Below are 22,676 nucleotides of genomic sequence, written 5' to 3' on the forward strand. Positions count from 1 at the left end.
TTGTGGTTGTGACCTGGAAAGCACTGCCTGGGGCTCCAGGGAGACATCAGTCACTGCCACTCAATCCAGATCAGCAGAGTAACTGCCTTGCCCAAGTGACAGGGGACAGGACAAGAGGGAATGGCCTCAAGCTCTGCCAGGGGAGGTTTAGGCTGGACATGAGGAAACAGTTTTTCACAGAAAGGGTCATTGGGCGCTGGAACAGGTTGCTCAGGGAGGTGGTTGAGTCACCTTCCCTGGAGGTGTTTAAGGCACGGGTGGACGAGGTGCTAAGGGGCATGGGTTAGTGCTTGACAGGAATGGTTGGACTTCATGATCTGGTGGGTCTCTTCCAACCTGGTGATTCTATGATTCTACTCAGCTCGGTAGCTGGCAAATGCTTGAGAACCTACACTCTAATGACACTGAGCTTGAAGCAATGTACAAACCCCCAAGGTGCTAGAACAAAAAATAAAGTTTAAAAAAGAAAGGAGGTTTGAGCAGTGTCTCTGTTATCCTGGACTGATGCACACCACGCTGCGCTGTGGGACGATGATATCTGCAAGACACTTCACTGCTAGAAATGTTTCTTCTACCACTGCCATGCGGTCAGCTTAGTGAGACAACTTGAGGAGCAGCTGTAAGGACAAGTATCTGAATAATTTTAGATCTCATTAAACTTCGGATAATCTTTCCTTAAGTGAGGAGGTGCATATGGGAATCCTACCTTTTCTCTCTTTACTATAACAACTGAAACTGAAGATGGGTAATTCTGATCACTCAAACGAATTGTGCTTAGCCAAACACCAGGTAGTTAAGGTTCCTTTTTTTTTTCCTAGACATTCTTCTGATAAACAATTTTGCTCTCATTTACCCATGAACAGCTAAAAAATAAACAGGACTCTGTATCCAACACATTTGGCAAACTGCTGCCTCCTTGCTGTAACTAGAGATGCTGTAAACAGAGATGCACACATGAACACAGTATAATAAACAATTTAAATGTTTATTGAAAAATGCTAACAGTACAAATCAGCACGGGCAGGCTGGGCCTACTCAGCAACAGTAAGCCAGTGTTATCTTTTCTCTTTGGAGACTTCACATAGTACTGCTGTCACAGATAAAAAACCCACATTGTTTACAAGTGCTAACAATTTTTATGAGTGGAAGGGGCCATAAAAGTGTAAAGTGCTTGAAATATATATATCTGCCTTTTTAATTTTGGTTTTGCTCATATAAAATGCCAAATTACTTGAGTAACACAAGTGTTTGGTAGTGATATCTCCCTTGCAAGGCACACTCAACCCTAAAAGACCTGAAATCAGGTTGGGCACCTTTGTTTAGGCTTGCAGGCACAACTGATATTTGTCATTCTCCTTCGTCCTTTTCTGAAGAGTGTTATCTGGAGACTTCAGGACACCCTCACTTTCATCATCTTGCCGTTCAGGATGGCTGGGCCTGAAGGCAGCCAGCATCCTGTCCCCGGTGTGGAAAAGTGACTTCACAGAAGTTAAAACCAGTGGTTGCCCTCAGGGTGGAAAGCTCTATTCTGAAGCTTCTGAAAAGGCCACGTGTTTACAGAGAGGCACAGGGAAGTCGGCTTTGGGCCTGAGCCTGAGTGTTCCTTTACCAATGAATCAACTGATTTGGTTTTCTTCGTAGGAAACAAATAAGGTATTTATTATTAAGATCAAGTGCCAAATTTCAGGTCGACTAAAAATTTGTTTTTTAAAAACAGTGACTCCACAGTAAACACAGTATTAAGTACATGCTTTCTCATCTAAATTATTTTTGCTGTCTGGAAGATCTGAAGGCAAGCTGATGGCAATCACAGGTACAAAGCTGACTTGATCCAGGAGAAGGATGCCTCTGAAAGGTAAGATTACCTGGCATTAGGAAACAACATACAAACCACCTCTCTGTTCTGATAACTGGATTTATTCTTAAAACTCCCCAAACTTAGTTTAAATCAACGACTCAAGCAAGTGGTTAGCCTCATAATACCTTTTATAAGGCTAGAATGAGAACTTGATGGAAAACTGATTCCAAAATGCACCAGCTGAGGTTTCAGAGGGGTCCTTTCACTCAGTTTCTACATCTGAAATATCAGTAGTGTAGGCTCTGTGCTCAGTTTCGTAGTAGCCTAAAACCACCTGCCATCAGGAGCTACTTTGTTAGGCTCTTGCACGTCATTCTCTATGACAAGCTAAAGCCTCTACTTTTACCAGTGTACTGCAGAACGGCATTACACACTTGGGATGACGTCCTGGCTCACATCTGCAACCGTGTCATCCACCAAATGAGATCTTCTCATTCTTGCTGGTTTAGAATTAACCCTTGACTGCTTTATAGAGGTAGCAAGAAAAATGACTGCGTGGGTTTGGGTTTGTTTTTATTTTAAAGTGAGGGTAGGACCATCCTTCCAGTGTTACAGTTTCTTGAAATGCTCTGACAAGCCGTGCGCAAGCCCCATGTTCTCTTACTGGAAGAGAAATTACTGCAGGCTGGTTCTTCGGCTCTGTACTGACCTCTGCCACAGAGAGGCCATCAGACACTTCGCTGAATAGTTTATGGGGATTAGAATGTTTTTCCTAGTTCTACTTGGTTCCAAGTTTCACACGTGGCAGTGTTAAGCAGCTTAACAATGTGAGGGTACAGAGTATTTCTTCACTTTTTTAACTCTAACGAGTTGGTTGCAAGGAGTACTTCAATCTGACAGCCTACTTCACGAGGCACCAGGGGGAAGCATGTTCTCTTTTGCCACTACAGTTTCGAGCCTTCTGCATCTTCCAGCCCTCTGTTTCCCTAGCTGTATTACAAGCACTAAGGCCACCTCTATCCCTGGGGAGAGATATAAATTAACCGCACTCAGGGCCATTCAGAAGCAGCACAGCTGGTCAGTTGCATTTGAAGATATCAGCTGTGCCTGTTGTGAGTGATGAAGCACGCTACACTGTCTGTCACTTTTCCTGAAAGAACGTATGATTCTACGGGTTAGATCCTCCAGAACTGACTGGGGTCGCTTTAAAATGTGCATGCTTGCCCAATTTCAGCACAAAATCTACACCGATTTTTTAGCTGCAGTTACCAATTCATCTTTCCACCCCCTGTTTTTGAGAGCCTGCTTCTCTGAAAAACATTAGCGTTGCTGGTAACACACCATCAGCAGTTGTCAATCAACTTTATTTATGACCTTTTGCCACCAATGCTAGCACCAGTCACTCTAGCTTGTACGCTGCCTACATAGGTAGCTCCTTCTTGGAGAACTCCCACACAAATTTGCAAAGCCAAATTGGAAGCCTTTCATAACTACTATAACAACTCCAACACAGATAGATGGAGTATGAAAAGACTTAAGAGTTGTTGCAATTGTTTAGCTCTAGCTTCTACCCTCCTGGCTTGGAGCTATGCTAATGGTGTCACACAGTGTAGTAGTTAGAAGACATTAAAAATTTGGCAGCATGACAGCAAAGCTGAAGACATTTCCAATGAAAGATTTTCCTATTTTCCTCTGAAACGTTTGTCTGTCAAAAGGTCACTTGGAATAGAAAGTTATCAGCAGCCTTTCCACTGAATTATCACCATCTTCCTACAGAATGGGGCTGCTTCTTGAAAGATTTTTTTTTTAGTTCATGTTTTGCCTTCATCAGAAAAAAAAATAGCAAAAATTACTTACTTGTTTTCACAGGAAGGGAAAATCACTTTTAAGACTTTAAGAATAAGAGCGGCTCCAGCAACACCAACTACAATCACTTCCATCAAACTGAGGAAGATGGGTAAAGATCGAAACCAGAATCGGCACAACCCTTTTCTGAAGTCTTCCACCCACTGGCACATCACCTACAACCAAACAGGTAAAAATAGAAAGATAAGTTGATAAACACAGCAAGTGCAGTTTTTGTAGGTACTCCTCAATCACATGTGACAGTTTCACTTAAACTTTTGTGTGTGCTTAAACATACATAAAAGCAGGATGGAATTAACTGGTGACTCGTACCTCTTCCTTCTACAAGGCTTGGAATAGGTGGAAGTTTAGTTCTCTGCTCATCCTAGCAGAGTCCCCTGAAAGGAAAGGCTGCTTTGGAAAATAAAGGACGCTTGAACAGAGTAGATGAAGGGTAAGTTATTTGTACTACGTGTAGAGCAGCTATGCTACAGTGTACAGCTGGGAAAGGGTTACTGACAGCCCAGGAGAGGGGTAGCCCCTTCTCTAGCCTCCCTGTAACTTTCAGCCTACTAATTTGGCCCTCCTTTCTCAGGCTATAAGGTCTTTCTTTCAGCCACAGAGGAGGCCATCGCCCATCCTTTTACCTAATCTGGAACTGAGACTGCTCCAGCTGTTACCATAGTTCTTACGGTGGGTGAGACCAAGGGCCCATCTCCCACAGGGGTAACCACTCAAGCAGAGGCAGGAAAAATTGATGTCATTTAAAGCTAAACAATTTTTTAAATAGTTGTAAATGCTTAGCGTGGCCCAATGTAAATATCACAACTCACAGTCATGAACTATCTGCGAGGTCAGAACATTGCAGGGTTTAGAAACCTGTTGGATTCCTACTGGAGTATAAAGCCACAACAATTTCTCACTGCTATGGGGTAATTTAGGAAGGGGTTTTCCAAGTTTCCTAGAATATGTCTGTAAAAGTTGTTCTTAGTGACTGGCTGAGGGGATTTCTTAGACTTCTGTGGAAGTCAGGTACTGTTAGATACCTCACACAAGAGAAAATCCTGGTCTTTTACCAAATAGGAGACAGCACTCTGAGAAGACAACCCTAGGTTAAGTAGGAATGGTAATTCTTTCTTCCAGAAATGAGTTATTACAAACTGGATTGCTTTCTTTCAAATTAAAAATAAAGGACCAAAGACAAAGGCCTAGGAACGTTATACACCTTCTTATCATCTTGGTATACATCGTGGATGTTCTGTTTGGTCTTCACATCAGGAAAACCCACTATCTGAATCCTAACAATGTTGGGTTTGCTTGTTTTGTTCTGTAAACATCCACTAAGGAGGAAAACATAACACTTGTATGTGTTTCTGTAGACAATGCTTAAAATGGGGAAGGAATTTTATTTCCTCAAACTACAATACTGAACAACATTCAGCTCTATCTGCAGCACATTACTACAACTTTTCCTCCTAGAAATGTCACCAGGCTGTGTGCATTTAATCTGTGGGGAAACAGGGAAAAAATCAGAGGGAGAGAAAAAAACTGCTTCTCCTTTTAGACCAGTCTTTAAAGTTATATACTAATAATTAAAACAAACTAACAAAAATCCCCAACCTTGTAAGAAGATGGAGGCTCTATCCTAAGAGGAGTCTCTGGTAACTTGCCAGGTAATGCCTCTTCATCTACTGTAGTTTCTACTTGCTGGATGAGGTACTGACTGGTAGTTTGCAGTGGATCTTGAATATCTAAAGAGGAAAAGCAAGGTTTAGTGGGGAGCTTGCTTTTTATTTGACTCCCTATTCAGGAAAACAAAGACCTGCTGCATTTTCTATACTTATAGTACAATTCCCACACGTTTACAGCAAGAACACAGGAGGCTGATTTTTTTTTTTTCCCCCTGACTGGAGTAGTGCATTTGATAAGAAGCAGCAGCAGTGCTACAGTGCAGCCTTTAGCTGTGCCCTTAGCTGTAAACTTCAGCTGTTGCCAGATTAACAGGTGATGAACTTGATCAAAATATTCATCTCCTATGAAGTCCTTGAGAGTTTTGATTAAACAAAACCGAAATAAGATTAAGGCATCGAATAACTTCTCTTGCTTTTAAGTTATCCAAGTTTAATAACATAGAAGCATCCTCTGGTTTACAAGTGACCCAGACAGGTATTTCCTCTCCAGTTTTCTTTTTTTTTTTTTTTTCAAGAAAAAGAGGCAGCTTTAGAGAAATTTCTAGTGTAGCTCTGAAAGGGAAACTTGTCCCTGTGAGATGTCTGGGTTGCAGATTGCAAACACCATGTGCTTCAAAGGAGAACAGATTTGAAAACAAACAAAATACCTAGAACACAGAAGAGTTGAATTTAAGTGTGGGGTTTTTTTTAAATCAAATCACAACAAAAATCTCAAAAAAATCCAAACCAAACCAAAAAAAAACCCCAAACAAGCCACATAAACCAAAACACTTCCCTGTTAATTAAGGAACTGTTTTACTCTCTAGAATACAGGAATAATTATATTCCTTTGCCCTTGTAAAGCAATATATCAGCTACGGATAAAAATATTATGTAACAGCTAAGAGAGTTACCTTTTCCTGAGAGGTTGGGAAGTGTAAATAACACATCGTTGTCCCTTGGGATGGAATACAGCATGCTCTCTTTCAAAGGGACCGTGTAGTTTGAATGTCTAAGTACTCTCAGGTCCTTAACTAAAATATCTATTTCTGTTACTTCTTCCTGCTGAACCTACAAGAGATGCGAACATGTTGGTATTATTGAGTTTAAAGTCAGAGCCAAATAGGCTGGCAGAGAAAAGCAAAGCATCACAGAAAACTCCAAGCCATTAAGATTCAGACTTAAGGATGTTTAAACACGAATTATTATTCTTTGGTTTTAGTTACCACACTTCTCTAGACTGTACCACATTAGAAAACATGCTGACCAGACCAAGTCTCCCTCCCTGCAAAAGCATGTGGCAGTCACTCCATGGGCTTTTAACCAAGTCTTACATAGCTCATTGCCATCCTTTTTCAGAGAGGCATTTTAGAGCGTAGGACACTCATGCAGGTGGTGAAAGAGCACTCGCAAACATTCCAAGTGTTGCTGAGGCAAGATTGACAGTTCTGGTTTTACAATAATGTTGCTTTCTTTCAACAACCCAAAGAACAGTTTTCCTCCTCCTCTTCCAGTGATTCACTGGACGAATTTCATTTAATAATTGCTGCAGGCATTTCTTATATAGAACACATTGAGCATAACTCCTGCTAACATCAATAACTGCATAGTGAGGCCAAGGACTGACAGCAATCCAGAGCGTTGGTGAACGTAATTATAACTGCTACATAGAAATATAACTTACAAAAAAGAAAAGCAGCATGTGATAGTTTCACTCTGCTTTCAGAGCCACAGGCCAACGAACCCTCTCCTCTTGCTTTGAACAAGCACAGAACAATGCAATGAAATAGATGATTGGTACTGTCAGCTGATAACTAATAAGAAAGATTGGAAGCTTTTGACTTAAAAGAAACAATTAAGGAAATGGCATTGGCTTTCTGGAATGCATTTTGATGCCTAGTTTGAGATGTGAAATACAACACTGCTGTGTAACAACTGAATCAAACCAGGATATATCACAGCCTCCTAACAGTGGGACAAGGCCCTCCCTAGAAAAAGCTTCAAACCTCTCAGTGCGATTTTTCATTAGCAGAGTAAAATTTTGACAGCATGCGGATCACTAAAAAATACTACATGCTGAGCAATTAAGGATCACTGGTATCTTCTTTCTCCTTTAATAAAAAAGAGGCAGCAGGACATAAGTGAGCTTCAAAAGAGCCCAGCCACATGCAAGATGCAGACGTTTACTGGAACAAACATTTTGACACTTTTGCTGGCTTCAACAGCAGTACCTTCTCTCCAAAACCTCTCTGCATGGAAAAATAACTATACCTTAGATCTGATTTTGAGAACTCAAGTTCTGCACATTTCAGTCTCAGCTAGAACTGTAACCCCTGACATTCACTGGTTATTTCATAGAATCATAGAACAGTTTGGGTTGGAAGGGACCTTGAAGATCATCCAGTTCCAACCCCCCTGCCATGGGCAGGGGCACCTCCCACCAGCCCAGGCTGCCCAAGGCCCCATCCAACCTGGCCTTGAACACCTCCAGGGATAGGGCAGCCACAGCTTCCCTGGGCAACCTGTGCCAGTGCCTCACCACCCTCAGCATGAAGAAATTCCTCCTTATGTCTCATCTAAATCTGCCCCTCTCCAGTTTATACCCACTGCCCCTAGTCCTATCACTACAAACCTTTGTAAACAGTCCCTCCCTATCTTTCTTGTAGGCTCCCTTCAGGTACTGGAAGGTCATTCATTTGTGCAAATGCACTTAGAATTTGGGGATTGGTTTATGTTCATCTCAAGATCCATGTTCATTATCAAGATTTTTATTCAAATTAATTAGTTCATCCTACACACAAAATGTCCTAAGGCTAAGCTCCCAGGTGTCGTGGGGTTTCACAACAAGCCCACCTGCCACCAGGGTGTGCTGCTGCAAGCTGTTCCCCATGCTGCACGCTGGCAACACTTTGTTAGCTTGAAATAAACAAGAGGGAAAACCTCAGGACTCAGAAGCAGCCCGTGCCCATTTTGTATGCTATTTCATAGATGAAGTGTTGCTTGCAAGTCTAACTTTGATTTCATAAATCACAGAATCACAGAATAACCAGGTTGGAAGAGACCCACCGGATCACCGAGTCCAACCGTTCCTACCAAACACTAAACCATATCCCTCAGCACCTCGTCCACCCGTGCCTTAAACACCTCCAGGGAAGGTGACTCAACCACCTCCCTGGGCAGCCTGTTCCAGTGCCCAATGACCCTTTCTGTAAAGAATTTTTTCCTAACGTCTAGCCTAAACCTCCCCTGGCGGAGCTTGAGGCCATTCCCTCTTGTCCTGTCCCCTGTCACTTGGGAGAAGAGGCCAGCACCCTCCTCTCTACAACGTCCTTTCAGGTAGTTGTAGAGAGCAATGAGGTCACCCCTCAGCCTCCTCTTCTCCAGGCTAAACAACCCCAGCTCTCTCAGCCGCTCCTCATAAGGCCTGTTCTCCAGCCCCTTCACCAGCTTTGTTGCTCTTCTCTGGACTCTCTCCAGAGCCTCAACATCCTTCTTGTGGTGAGGGGCCCAGAACTGAACACAGTATTCGAGGAGCGGTCTCACCAGTGCCGAGTACAGAGGGAGGATAACCTCCCTGGACCTGCTGGTCACGCCGTTTCTGATACAAGCCAAGATGCCATTGGCCTTCTTGGCCACCTGGGCACACTGCTGGCTCATATTCAGTCGGCTGTCAACCAACACCCCCAGGTCCCTCTCCTCCAGGCAGCTTTCTAGACAGACTTCTCCCAGTCTGTAGCACTGCATAGGGTTGTTGTGCCCCAAGTGCAGGACCCGGCATTTGGCCTTGTTAAACCTCATGCCATTGGACTCTGCCCAGCGGTCCAGCCTGTTCAGATCCCTTTGCAGAGCCTCCCGACCCTCCAGCAGATCGACACTTCCACCCAGCTTAGTGTCATCCGCAAACTTGCTAAGGGTGCATTCGATGCCTTCATCCAGGTCATTGATGAAGACATTGAACAGGGCTGGACCCAGCACTGAGCCCTGGGGAACCCCACTTGTCACTGGCCTCCAGCTGGATTTCACACCATTTCCCACCACTCTCTGGGCCCGGCCATCCAACCAGTTTTCCACCCAGGAGAGTGTGCGCCTGTCCAGCCCAGAGGCTGACAGTTTCTCAAGCAGAACGCTGTGAGAAACTGTGTCAAAGGCTTTGCTGAAGTCCAGGAAGACCACATCCACAGCCTTTCCCTCATCCAGTAGCCGGGTCACTTTGTCATAGAAGGCGATCAGGTTAGTCTGGCAAGACCTGCCTTTTGTGAACCCATGTTGACTGGGCCTGATCACCCGGTTCTCTTGCATGTGCTTCATGATAGCACTCAAGATCACCTGTTCCATGACTTTCCCTGGCACTGAGGTCAGACTGACAGGCCTGTAGTTTCCTGGGTCCTCCCTGCGGCCCTTTTTGTAGATGGGCACAACATCAGCCAGCCTCCAGTCCAGTGGGACTTCCCCAGTCTTCCAGGACTGTTGGAAGATGATGGAAAGGGGTTTGGCCAGCACATCCGCCAGCTCCTTCAGTACCCTTGTGCCTTTGGAAAAGCATGTGAGAGTTAATCATATTCTAACAAACTCAAGGGAAAGTCATCCAATACTTAATTGTTAAAATACAAATAGAAGCACTGAAACTTAAAAGTCTACTCAAAAAACACCCCCACTACTTTAGAGGCAACTTAGGTCGGTATTATCTCCTCAGCACTGTGCTAGCTAGCATTAGATTATATACTTTGTGCTCTAACCACCAGCCAGACACATGTAAACCTTTTAATACCTGGTAACTGCTTGCCTCTCCTAAATTCAAAACAAGCTGAATGTTGGGGTGCTTTTTACCTGTTTTCCGTCAATTTCTGTCACTTCTTCCTGAATGACAACCAGCTGCAAATCAGAACTGGATGCCAAAGGCCACTCATGAACCATGATACGAACACTGACGGTTCCCAGCCGCTGCTGATCTGGTACGTTATCCAGGTTTCCATTCTCCACTGTTAACACACAACATCACAGTTTTCAAAGAGAAACCACCCCAACCAGAAAGCAGTATACAATTGTGGGGCAAACAGTGGCACCTCTGACGTAGACGCTTTTGGACACGTAGCATCCAAATGGAAAAGTCATTACAACCACAGAGGAAGACTGGCATCAAACCAGAGATACCTGAACAGTTGCAGGACGGTCTGTACTGTGCTGATGTCCCAAATGTTTCAAATAACTGCTGTTATAAGCAGTGATAATCTGGGCAACATGTAAAACAGATGCCATGATTTTCTACCAGTATACCACCAAATCAACTTGAAGCTGGTCTCCAACTAGACAAGAGCAGCACTGTGCAATCCCAAGACTGAGGGAGCTTGCAAACAATGTTGCATCCCAGCCTTTAAGGTTTGTGTTCAGGCATTTTAAGCAGCAGTCTTTGGCTTTGCTATTATTGCATTTGTCAAAGGAGTTCTTAAGAGTATCTCCACAGCCCAGCCAGCCACCTGTATAAACAGCTTGATTTGCACAACGCTCTCCTTCCTCTCAACACAGAAACAAACATGCTTTTTTCGACCCGCACTGCTTATACTGCTAAAGTATCAGTTCCCACTACAGGTTTTCTCTGCACCCCTGTTTTCATACATGACCAGTGACACCTCAAATTCTCTTCCTACCCAAAAGCTTTCAGCTATTTCAACCACCACAAGTACACAGAGAACAGCCTTTCTGCCCTTGCTGTTTCTGCACAGACTTGACATCCTTCTCCCAGCTACTGTGCCGCTACCAGAGGTGAGGGCGTGCTAGAACTGAAGTGCTCCTTAAGTGCAAGAGTGGACGTGACAGATCTTTCCAGCAAAGGATCTGAACTGAGACTGAACTGGTCTCTGTTTCTAAGCCACTAGTGCTGTGTGTCACCTGCAGTGCTGAGCCTAAGGGCAAGGTGGGGAAATGTGGAACTAGCTTCTTCCAGTTACACAGTAACAATTCAATGTGCTAATTACTTTTTTGCTATGATCCCTTCCTCATAAAGCTATTTCACTTATTTTAAATTAAAAAAAATACTTTTTTGGCATCATCTACCACCGTCTTCCATTGCAAAAGGAAGCGTCAGGAGAGAAAACAGTTAACACAGAAAGAGAATGGTTCCCTATAGGTGTGAACAAGTGCACTAACCTGGTTGCTGAACATTTTCTGGCTTATAGCATCAAGCATATTTTAAAGCACCAAAGCCTTTCAGACACCAAGTAGCTGAAGCTCCCTGTGGTCCTAGCCTTTCATGCATCAGACTGCTAAGTCCCCACCACATTTAACAGGAGTGAAAAATACACTTCAATAATGGACATTTGTGGAACTTCAAGTGAGGATATAGATGCCAGGTATGATCTGACAACTGTGTCAAGACAATACCACTCAGGAGAAGTGGTTTCTACTCTCTAATATTCCAGAGTATGAATATTCAGCTCCAGTTTGATTTTTACATACATTCAGGAGTGGTTTTCCCCTCTATTAGCAGAACAAGTATCTCAATATTCCTTTAGTGTTTTACAAACATTATCTGAATCTACTGTTGAGGATTAAAAAAGTAAACGTTATACACATTACAGAAAACAGAGGTGCTGTACTGAGGACTTGGACCTAAACACACAGATAGAGGGTTCGAGGTTCCTAGCTCCCAGGTCAAATTAGTATTTTTCTCACTGTTTCAAATTCACATTCGTAATTGTAGTCACTGCAAACTATACATCTATAATCTGGGAAATTAATAGGAACTACAGTAGAGTGCTCAGTATCTCTCAGTAAATAAAATCACATCTATTTTCCTGGGGTCAATTATTTCGCAGATAAATGATATTTTGCCATGTTTTTTCTATCCTAGGATTGAAAACAATAGAAACAAGAGGAACATAACTATCTCTGAAAAAGAGAAATTAATTACTGCTTTCCCTGTCTTGAAAAGAAATAGTGTCAAATTAATAACTGATCATGCTTGAGAAGGGAAGGTTCAAGAAACAGGGTCATGGATCAGAGAAGCAATTTAGAAAAAGCATTAGTACTCTCGAAGTAAATGTCTGACTGTAAGGAGAGGATGATTTCAGAAACCAAGCCAGAGACTGAATGCACCCGATCTATCATTGGATCGTTCCGAATACAACAGACACTTAAATCAGATGAGTGTAATGGCCCTTGTTTAATTAATTATACAGTATGCTCTGTGTATCTCAAAAAAACACAGTATTTTCACAAAAGGTGTAGCGTTGAATCAGTGGAAAAAATAGCAGTTTCAAAATAATTCTAATTCATTAGGCACTGCAGGACTAGATAAACTCCAATATTTGTGTATAATATCCTATCTGGCAGAAACTTGTTTGTCTGATAGACACAGAAATGAGACAATTAAAAGATCTTCCTAACTACAATTCACACTTTTGTTACTGAATCTCCTTTTGGATCTATGCCAACCAACTTGGGGACACAGCCATTAGCAGGGTGGAGTTGCATCCTTCTGTTTACATTGTCTAGCTTGTAGTGCAAAACATTCTTTTGAAAAGACAAGCAGAGTCTGTATTTCTGATCAGACCGTTGACATATAAGCATGCAAATGTGACTCAAGAACAAGGCAGTAAGATTTTTGTCCCACCCATTTTAGTAGGACAATAATCCTACCCTGGGAAATTATTTGCTTTTACAATGCTCAAGTTTGCAGAGTATGAGAACATGTAGTCATTGTAAGCTTTGGTAACTAGGTGGCAGGGAAGCCAAATACCCCAGGGGACAAGGGGAAGTAAGAGAGAATACTCACATATTACTGTTTGACATGTTAGGTGGACAACTCCGCTTTTTATAGGAAAATCATTTAGATATACCTGTCCATTAACGTAGGTGATATTAAAAACAACCTGAAAGAAAGACAGACAGAATGAGTGTCTGGTTCCTGGACCGACACTACAATTCTGTTCTCAGAGAAGCATACTTCATACCAACTGACATCAGACAAACCAATATATTTGCATCCTCACACAGACTTTGTTTCACTGCGTAATAATTCGCTGAATAGATAGAAAAAAAGGACAAACCTGCCCTTTGTGAAATTCTCCATCAGTTTTCAACATCATAACATCGACTCTGATTGTTTCCTGGAAAACAACAGCAAGATGTAAGTTTCTGAGGAAACACATAAGCCACTGCAGGCCACAGGCAGCTTTGATGCACTGTCCTGGCAGAAGCACAACATGCAATCCCTAGAGCACATTCCCAGGTTTTCTATCTAGCAGAAAGAGGAATATGGTTACTTGTTTCATATAAGGTTCTGGGGAAGGTCCCCTCTTTTTTTAACATGGAGGATTGATGAGAAAGATTGACATCTGCATCCCCTTATGTATAATTTTATTTAAATAACGATAAATTAATAAATCACAGAATCATGTAATAGTTTAGGTTGGAAGGAACCTTAAAGCCCATCCAGTTCCAACCCCCCTGCCATGGGCAGGGGAACCTCCCACCAGCCCAGGCTGCCCAAGGCCCCATCCAACCTGGCCCTGAACACCTCCAGGGATGGGGCAGCTACAGCTTCCCTGGGCAACCTGTGCCAGTGCCTCACCACCCTCGTCGTGAAGAAATTCCTCCTTACATCTAGTCTAAATACGCCCCTCTCCAATTTACAGCCATTGCCCCAGTCCTATCATTACAAGCCTTTGTAAAACGTCCCTCCTCAGCTTTCTTGTAGCCCCCTTCAGGTACTGGAAGGTCACTATAAGGTCTCCTCTGGGCCTTCTCTTCTCCAGGCTGAACAACCCCAACTCTCTCAGCCTGTCCTCGTATGGAAGGTGCTCCAGCCCTCTGACCATCCCTGTAGCCCTCTTCTGGACCCGTCCCAACAGCTCCATATCCTTTTTATGTTGAAGATTCCAAAACTGGACACAATACTCCATGTGGGGTCTCACAAGAGGGGAATAGAGGGGCAGAATCACTTCCCTCGCCCTGCTGGCCACGTTTCTTTTGATGCAGCCCTGGATACGCAGGTAGCCAGGATTACCAAAAACTGAAAAACATCACCCAAATCAGTACAAAATCTGGCATCATAAAAATAATGATTTAAAATCTAACACAGATAATGTTTTGGTTGGAAATGACTTGACATTGATACTTGAGAAGCATTTGTCAAAACAGTAGGAAAACTCGCGGGCCACAGAGACCAAAGAGAAATGCCTTTCTTGGTGCCCTTTCTAGGAGGCATGTATTTACACTGATTTTCTTCAAAACTTAAGTTCTAGCTATTCAAAGCAAATTAAAATTACCAATTCACTTACAGAACTAGAAGTCTACTACTGGAAATATAAACCAGATCAATAATATAACCATAGGATGTGATCTATTCTGCCATCCTGTAGCTTCCTCAAACCACTTATTTTCTTCTCAAGAATTCTATATATTACAAAGAAAACCAACAAACATGCTGAACTTTTAGTTCTTTTTCTAGCATTCAGATAGATTTTTCCAAGCATTTTTAAGCCTCAGATGGAGTTTGAGTTCCTTTACACAGAAAGTATTTTGCAATCTTTTTTCAACATCTACAAAGTGACTCACTGAAATTACAAGAAAAAGGAAATGACTGATAGCCTGTAACTGCTGAAAAAAAAAAAGAAAATCCTCCCCTAGATTTTTTTTTCTTAATCAAATGCTTTATTTGAAAATGAAGGGCATGAGGCAAGACAGATGTGCTCAACAATTGAGCGTTAAATGTACAAAGTGCAATACATGCAATGATTAATTTTCTTCACAACAGCTGCCAATTCTTTTGACGCAGTATCCACAAGCAGAGTCATGAATTCCAGTAGGCAATTAAAACTCACACTTGAAGAACATATTACAAGTTTAAGAAATTAAACCATTTCAGTGGATCACTTCTGTGCTGTCAAAGTCACAAACTAGATCATAGCCTGGAGACAAATAAGGCAGCTTAGCAGCTTGCTGCCTCTGCCACCGAAGAGACAGTGTAGATCTCTTCTGCACGTCATACTTTCCTTTCATTTATACCAAGAAAGCCAGGAAGCCAATTTAGCTCATAAAAATGTCAGGAAAACTTTCCTTTTTTTTTTTTTTGACAGACTTTTTCTGTTAGTTTGATAAGCAATGAAGAGCCACAAAGGCAGGAGATGCAAGGGTGCTGCTGGGGGAGGGAACTGGGCTACTTGCTCCGACAGCCACAGGCTGTCAGGTTGGCTCTGCTGAACAGTCTGCCTGTCCTTGCAGCATCTCTCTCTGATCACAGTCAAGGTGATGGGGCATCCTCTGAGTGGAACAGGTTCATCAAGCTGCTCAATAACTTAAAGCAATGATTAATACTCCACTATAGTGGCTACACTGTGACCCCTGCAATTTTGTGTTCACAAACAACAGAGAATTCATATTCTTGTCCTTCCCATGACCACTCAGCTCACATCCAGATACAACAAATTCTTTCACTGATTATTTCCCCACGTTCTATATATCCATTCTCCTGAGTTGGCATACGTCAAGAAAAAGCATCTTATAGATAGATCTTATAGCTATACACTTCAGTACTAAGAAAAGTAAATGATACCACATCACTCACTTTGTGCATCAAAACTACAGTAACAAGGTCACTGAGAGCGGGACATTTGTCCTCTCTAGTAACCCATAATATTGCACTGTCAAATTATGGAGAAGCCTGAACTGCGACTATAAAACTTGTTGGTATAACTTATAATACACTTTTCAGTATTAATAATATAATGGAAGTTCACATCATTTTAAAAGGTCCTGAATTCACTGGAATATTTGGGAAAGCTGCGCTTTGACAAGAGTGTGAACCAAAGGACAGCCCCAAGAAGCAATTTAGGTCCCTAGGAATCAGCTGTGCTTTTAGCTTACCATTGACACTGGTCCCATCATTCACAGCACCCTATCCCTTCATGTGCTGGTGAATGCCTTCACAAAAATCTCTCCAATTTACACTAAAAATGGCCCCATCATTCTTAATGCTGTTATAAGATTTACATGTCTCTCCTGACTTTTCCTACGGTTTTTCATCACTGTCTTAGTGCTCCAGCAGTGATATTTACAGCAGCAACAGCCACAGCACCTGGAAAAAGGACAGCACAAACATATGTAATTCTGCTCTGTGACAGCCAGGCAATGGTATTAACAGCGTGGCAGCATACATTACAGTGAACTAATGAATTTTTGTGAACGTGGATCAATAAAGATAATCAGTTAGTGATCACTGTCTAATACTTTCTCTTCTGCTATGTACTGAAGCAGACCCTGGGAGCGTTAACTGGGGCAGTATAATCACAGCAGCAGCACAAGAGCAAGACAGGGAAAAAATAGCAGCAAAGAATACAAAGCATCTGGCATAAGTTAAAAGGGAATATTCATTGATTCTTAGACTCCCCATACCAATGCCACACAAATCTACAGTGAATATTTCACCTAATCTTAGCCTTTTATGAAAAATGCTGCACCAGATAAAGCAGTTAGGTCTAATCACACTGGGAATTCAAGCAGACCTAACTACAAAATCACAGAAAAACCTCTTCCACATGCAGTGGGTACCTGACAGGGTGCACTGTACAGTTTCTCCCAGCACAGGGTAAATGTTAATAAGTCCTACACAACTACATTAGTCATATAAACCCCATCTAGATTCAGCTGCTAGCAGCCAGCCCACTTGAAGCACAGCTGTTCTCCACTGAGGCTCTTTGAACAAGGCCCTGTCTGCACTGAAAGGCCTGTGGGAAGCAGAGCGGGCAGCACTGAGAGCAGATGGCATGGTGCCTGGCAGGATGGCAGCTGTACAGAGACTCGAAAGGCAGACAATCCCCTTGCAATGATCATGCAGGCACTACTGGGATATCCTGTTTGTTACGGGAAAATATAAAGTCCAATGGAGGCTGCCAAACAGATAAGAAATAGACAAAACTAGTAACCGTTTTCTATAGTCTTTTCGAATATAGGAACAAGTGTCTGAACAGACAAACAAAACTGCCATCCAAACTCAGACCATTTGAGTCCTGGCGCTCACATGGACAACTAGCTCCAAGCAGGGTAACTGTATATTTGTAATCCAAGGCTCTGCAATCCATGCTTCTCCTATTTTTTTTTCCACCAGCCTCAACAAAGCCATGTTGTAGGATGAGCTTTAACTACAATCAGGCTTAACTGAGAAATAATCGTGGTGCAAGTTTGACGTGACAAGTTTGACTTGAGAAGTTTGCAGGACAATAACTAGTCCCTCACATTTTACAAAATTTTAGTATAAAATCTTCTCCAATAAGGTCTGGCATTATTAATCTGAGTGACAATATTTAGTGGAAGATAACGAAATCCAGTAATCTATTCAGTAACTGAAGCTGAGCTATCTTTGTTAAAATAAAAATCTAACACAATGCTTTCAGCATTATTTTCCTGAAAAGCACACTTGCATCCCTTCCTGGTTTTGTGATGATTCTTAGTTTAATATTACTTATCCTTTCCTTTGCCTTACATATGTTCCTAGACTTAATCACCTTGGCTTTCTCCCTATTAGTCAACTCATACTATTAATATTTTATCAGGAATTTTAAAGATTAATATTTTAGTCTCACATCACCAGGACACAGTTGCACCACACTGCTTTAATTTAATCAAATATACATGAAAGATGATGTCAGATCTTTTAAGCATGAAGTTCAGTGCCAGACTGTTAATAGAGAAACTGGCATAAAGCGATGAAAGAAACATTTCATGTTTCTTCTTTGATTAAAATACATTACACTCACTGTGTATGTACTCAAATGGCTGATGCAGTGAATATTACTTTATTTTGTTGCAGAATAATCCATCCACACAGAGGTTTCTTACAGCCAACAAATCATCTGAAAAATACGTTTTTCAGGCAACGACACACACAAAAAAGTCTCATAGGCAAGTAAGCCATTTAGAAACAGCACTGCTAAACCTAAACTATCAAGAGGCAAATGGAGTAAGCAAACAATACAGCATTACCATTCATCACACTGTACTTTTAGCCAGCTCCTATAAACACATTACAAAAATACGCTGAAACACAAAACCTCATTTTTAACTTTGCCTCAGAAAAACAGGTCACTTTAATGCAAACGTCAGTTATCTTGTTGCATCATTCCCTGCCTTTTTTTTTTTTAATTTTGCAAAATCAATCAATCTGTAATTCAGTTTTGCTCATCCAAAAGAACGGGAAAGGAAAACCAAAACACACATGCCGATGTTTAAAAAAAAGTCCAGATTTCTAAATGGCTTATTTAAGAAATGACAAGTATTGCACAACAACAGAGGCGTTCACATTCCGGAGCTGAACAAAAGCGTTTCAGCCTCACAAGATATTATTCCCATGTTTCAAGGTTTCTCCTCAGTCCTTCCACTATGGTTTCTGTAACATCATGGCTATGAGCTTGGAGGTAAACTTTAATGCCATGTGCAAGAACTACAAAATGTGAAGATAACAGTAGTATGCTGCCAGTGGTCTCAAGGAATTGTAGAGGGCACAGTCATGGTATCCAGTCAAAGAAATGCTGAAGATGTTGATGCTGACTGCTCCCAACAGTCTGCAGTCCCAAGACATTATGAGGAAAGACCACAATTATTCTTACCCCATCACCCACTGCTGTAATGCTTGTGGTTTCTGAACCCAACCTGACAGCACAGCATTCCTGCTCTGCCTGTTCCTATCAGGCTACCATAAACTAGTTAATCCTCAAAACCCAGCAATTCTTCTACTCAAAACTTTCTCAAAAAACCTTGTTCCTTCTACATAAAAAATGATCCTGCATGCACAAAAAGAAACAGTGCAGGAGGAAACACAAGGTTTTAATGTTTTAGGCTTGAAAAGAAAAATACTAAAGTAAAAATGTATATGTTCCCTTTTTGACTCTTTAAAGAGCTTTTCTGCATATACTTCTGCCACTGTACCAGTATAAAGCTAAAAACATGCAGACATCTCCAACTAGCAAAAACTGAGCTGACAGACCACTCCAGTTATTAAGTCCAGTCTTACTGGCACTCTAAAACACACCTATTCTATTTCGGACCCAAAGCTGGCTTCCACGGAACCCACTCCAGCACCCTGCACTGTGCTTACTCATAGTTTCAGACCCAAAGATAGCATGCGCAGATGTGCTTCCACATCTTGTACAACTGCCAGCCGTGATAAACAATTTTATGCTATTAAGTTGAAGTTTTGGTGTGAATGTGTGATAGTTTCTAGGGAGAACGTAAGCAAGAGCATAGGTCTATATTCCGTAGTCACTTCATGCGTCTTCTGGCAAATTCATGCTAGCACTCCCTTTCTCAGAGGGATAAGCAAAATACTCGGAGCTATCTCTGCTCTCTTTAAAGCACCTGACTTCAAGCACAGATGCATTTTTGTAGGTGTCTGAAGATCTAGATCCCCATTTTGAAACCAGAATGGAACAGATGTCTCTTCAAATGTTCATATGGAGATGCAGAAACCAGGCAGTAAGCCCAGGAATCCTGCTTTGCAGCACAGCATGTGCCAGTGCAGGGTCTCTGACAGGCCCTCCTGGAAAGGTTTTACTTAGAAGAAAAAAAAAAACATACAAAACCCAACCAAACCCCAAACTATGGAGGAAAAAAAGCTATAATAAATCTAATAAATCTACTCCTATGACAGCAACTTCACTTTGGCTATGCAAGTGACAACAAACCCAAGACCTCTTTTTCCCTCTTTGTGATTCCACACTTCGGAGATCACAATTACAACAATTAGAGGATGTATTTAGTCATGAGTGTCCCTGCCCACAGCAGGGTGGTTGGAACTAGATGATCTTTAAGATCCCTTCCAACCGAAGCCATTCTATGATTCAAGCACAGGCCAAACTGCCTAGTTCTCTTCTGCAGTTCTAGAAGTCAAAGCTCACTAGTGCCAGGCACATCTTCTTAATTCCCACTGAAATGATCTCCTAAGTAGCATTCCAAAAATTCCTTACACTCTTTAAGGACCCACCAAATTTAATTTAAAACCAATCTTATTAATGTACAGCATGATCATATACATACATACATACAACAAATCATTAAAGGGAGGAGGGGAACAAACAGACTTTGTGGCAGATGCTTAATTTTGCACCAGTTGTGTACATTTTCATAGAATCACAGAACAGTTTGGGTTGCAAGGGACCTTAAAGATCATTCAGTTCTAACCCCCTGCCATGGGCAGGGACACTTCCCACTGGCCCAGGCTGCCCAAGGCCCCATCCAACCTGGCCCTGAACACCTCCAGGGATGGGGCAGCCACAGCTTCCCTGGGCAACCTGAATCAGTGTCTCACCACTCTCATCACAGAATCACAGTATCATACAATAGTTAGGGTTGGAAGAGACGTCAAAGATCATCTAGTTCCAACCCCCCTGCCATGGGCAGGGACACCTCCCACTAGATCAGGCTGCCCAAGGCCCCATCCAACTTGGCCTTGAACACCTCCAGGGATGGGGCAGCCACAATTTCCCTGGGCAATCTGTTCCACAGTCTCATCACTCTCATAGTGAAGAAATTCTTCCTAATGTCTAGTCTAAATCTGCTCTTCTCCAGCTTATATCCGTTCCCCCTTGTCCTATCACCACAAACTTTATGAATAGTCCCTCTCTAGCTTTCTTGTAGGCCCTTTTCAGGTACTGGAAGGTCACTATAAAGTCTCCTCAGAGCCTTCTCTTCTCCAGGCTGAACAAGGCTAACTCTCTCAGCCTGCCCTCATAGCAGAGGTTCTCCAGCCCTCTGATCATCTTTGTAGCCCTCCTCTGGACCCGTTCCAACAGTTTCATATCCTTCTTATGTTGAGGATTCCAGAACTGGACACAACAGTCCAGGTGGGGAATCACAGGAATGGAATAGAGGGGAAGAATCACCTCTCTCGACCTGCTGGCCACGCTTCTTTTGACGCAGCCCAGGACACATTTGGCCTTCTGGGCTGCGAGTGCACATTGCCGGTTCATGTCGAGCTTCTCATCGACCGGCACCCCCAAGTCCCTCTCTGCAGGGCAGCTCTCAATCACATCACCCCCATCCTGTACTGACAGCGGGGATCGCCCCGACCCAGGTGCAGGACCCTGCACTTGCCCCTGCTGAACCCCGTGACGTTCTCACAGCCCCGCTCCCCCCGCCTGTCCCGGTCCCTCTGGATGGGATGGCACCTCACCCCACCCCGTCCCGTCCCCTTGCTGTGACATCCCCCGCTCCCCCGCGCTGCCCCCGCACCTGCCCCAGCGGCGCCGCCGGCCCCAGCAGCGCGGCCACCCCCAGCAGCAGCGCCGGCAGCCGCCGCCGCCGCCGTCCCAGCGCCTCCTCCATCTTGTGACCCGGGAATTAAAACAAAGTGAAACATCAACAAGAGGCGGGGACCGGCCTGGAGGAAGCGGGGCGGGGCGGCAGCCGCCTCCTCCTCCCTTCCGGGGCCGGGATGGAGGGGGCTGGGGGCGCCCCTGCCCATCCCAGGGGGGTGGGAACTGCGCGATTTTCAAGGTGCCTTCCGACCCTAAACATTCCGTGATTCTATGGATTCGTCCTCTCTACTGCTGCCGGTGATGCAAGAAGTAGTTGCTATTTCAAAAAGGGGAATATTGTTTATTTAGGCTAAAGTAGAATTACGTTTCGGCTAAGTAATTGTATTTATTTGGAAGTCAGACAGAATCATCGCATCACAGAGTCTTTGGGGATAAGATGGCAGCTGCAAGAATGCAGCTCTTGTTGGTACTTGCACTCATTCGCATGCGCCCGGGGGGAGGAATTTTAAATTACTTAAATTCCTACCTGTGAGTTGCACTCTGGGCGTAAATCAGAGCGGAGGTTACCCCCACCAGGACTGGAGAATCCCAGGTTAGCAAAAGCAAGCTACACGAGGGGTTTCTGTAAAAGATTCGTTATTAAAATGTTTACAAACATTACACAGTACAAATGTGTACCTGACATAAAAGGAAGCCTTTGCCAACAGTTCCTCCCCAGATTTCTTGTAGCCCCTTTCAGGTACTGGAAGGTCACTATAAGGTCTCCTCGGAGCCTTCTCTTCTTCAGGCTGAACAAGCCCAACTCTCTCAGCCTGTCCTCATATGAAAGGTGCTCCAGCCCTCTGATCATCCTTGTAACCCTCCTCTGGACTCATTCCAACAGCTCCATAGCCTTCTTATGTTGAGGATTCCAGAACTGGACACAGTACTCCAGGCGAGGTCTCACAAGAACGGAATAGAGGGGCAGAATCCCCTCCCTCGCCCTGCAGGCCACACTCTTTTGATGCAGCCCAGGATACGGTTTGGCCTTCTGGGCTGTGAGTGCACATCACCAGCTCGTGTCGAGCTTCTCATCCACCAGCACCCCCAAGTCCTTCTCTGCAGGGCTGCTCTCAA

General features: G+C 43.2%; 1 protein-coding gene across 1 annotated transcript; it reads right to left on the reverse strand.

Annotated features, from left to right (window-relative positions):
* Window positions 1–959: 959 nt before the first annotated feature.
* GINM1 (glycosylated integral membrane protein 1) lies at window positions 960–21,692 on the reverse strand. Its single transcript, XM_069852131.1, has 8 exons — window positions 21,535–21,692; window positions 13,359–13,418; window positions 13,085–13,181; window positions 10,141–10,292; window positions 6,228–6,384; window positions 5,264–5,394; window positions 3,656–3,819; window positions 960–1,848 (listed from the first exon to the last, which is right to left on the reverse strand). The coding sequence occupies exons 1-8, from the start codon at window positions 21,625–21,627 to the stop codon at window positions 1,740–1,742; spliced, it is 963 nt and encodes a 320-aa protein (XP_069708232.1). The 5' UTR covers window positions 21,628–21,692; the 3' UTR covers window positions 960–1,739.
* Window positions 21,693–22,676: the final 984 nt, after the last annotated feature.

Source organism: Phaenicophaeus curvirostris, chromosome 2, assembly GCF_032191515.1.
Source record: "Phaenicophaeus curvirostris isolate KB17595 chromosome 2, BPBGC_Pcur_1.0, whole genome shotgun sequence".
In the NCBI taxonomy this organism is placed as follows: domain Eukaryota; kingdom Metazoa; phylum Chordata; class Aves; order Cuculiformes; family Cuculidae; genus Phaenicophaeus; species Phaenicophaeus curvirostris.

Coding starts and splice junctions, on each gene's coding strand:
- GINM1 (XM_069852131.1), bottom strand. CDS start 21,627: ATGGAGGAGGCGCTGGGACGGCGGCGGCGGCGGCTGCCGGCGCTGCTG. Junction 5,395..6,227: donor TCCCAACCTCTCAGGAAAAG/GTAACTCTCTTA, acceptor TTTCCTCTTTAG/ATATTCAAGATCCACTGCAA. Junction 1,849..3,655: donor TTCCCTTCCTGTGAAAACAA/GTAAGTAATTTT, acceptor CTTACCTTTCAG/AGGCATCCTTCTCCTGGATC.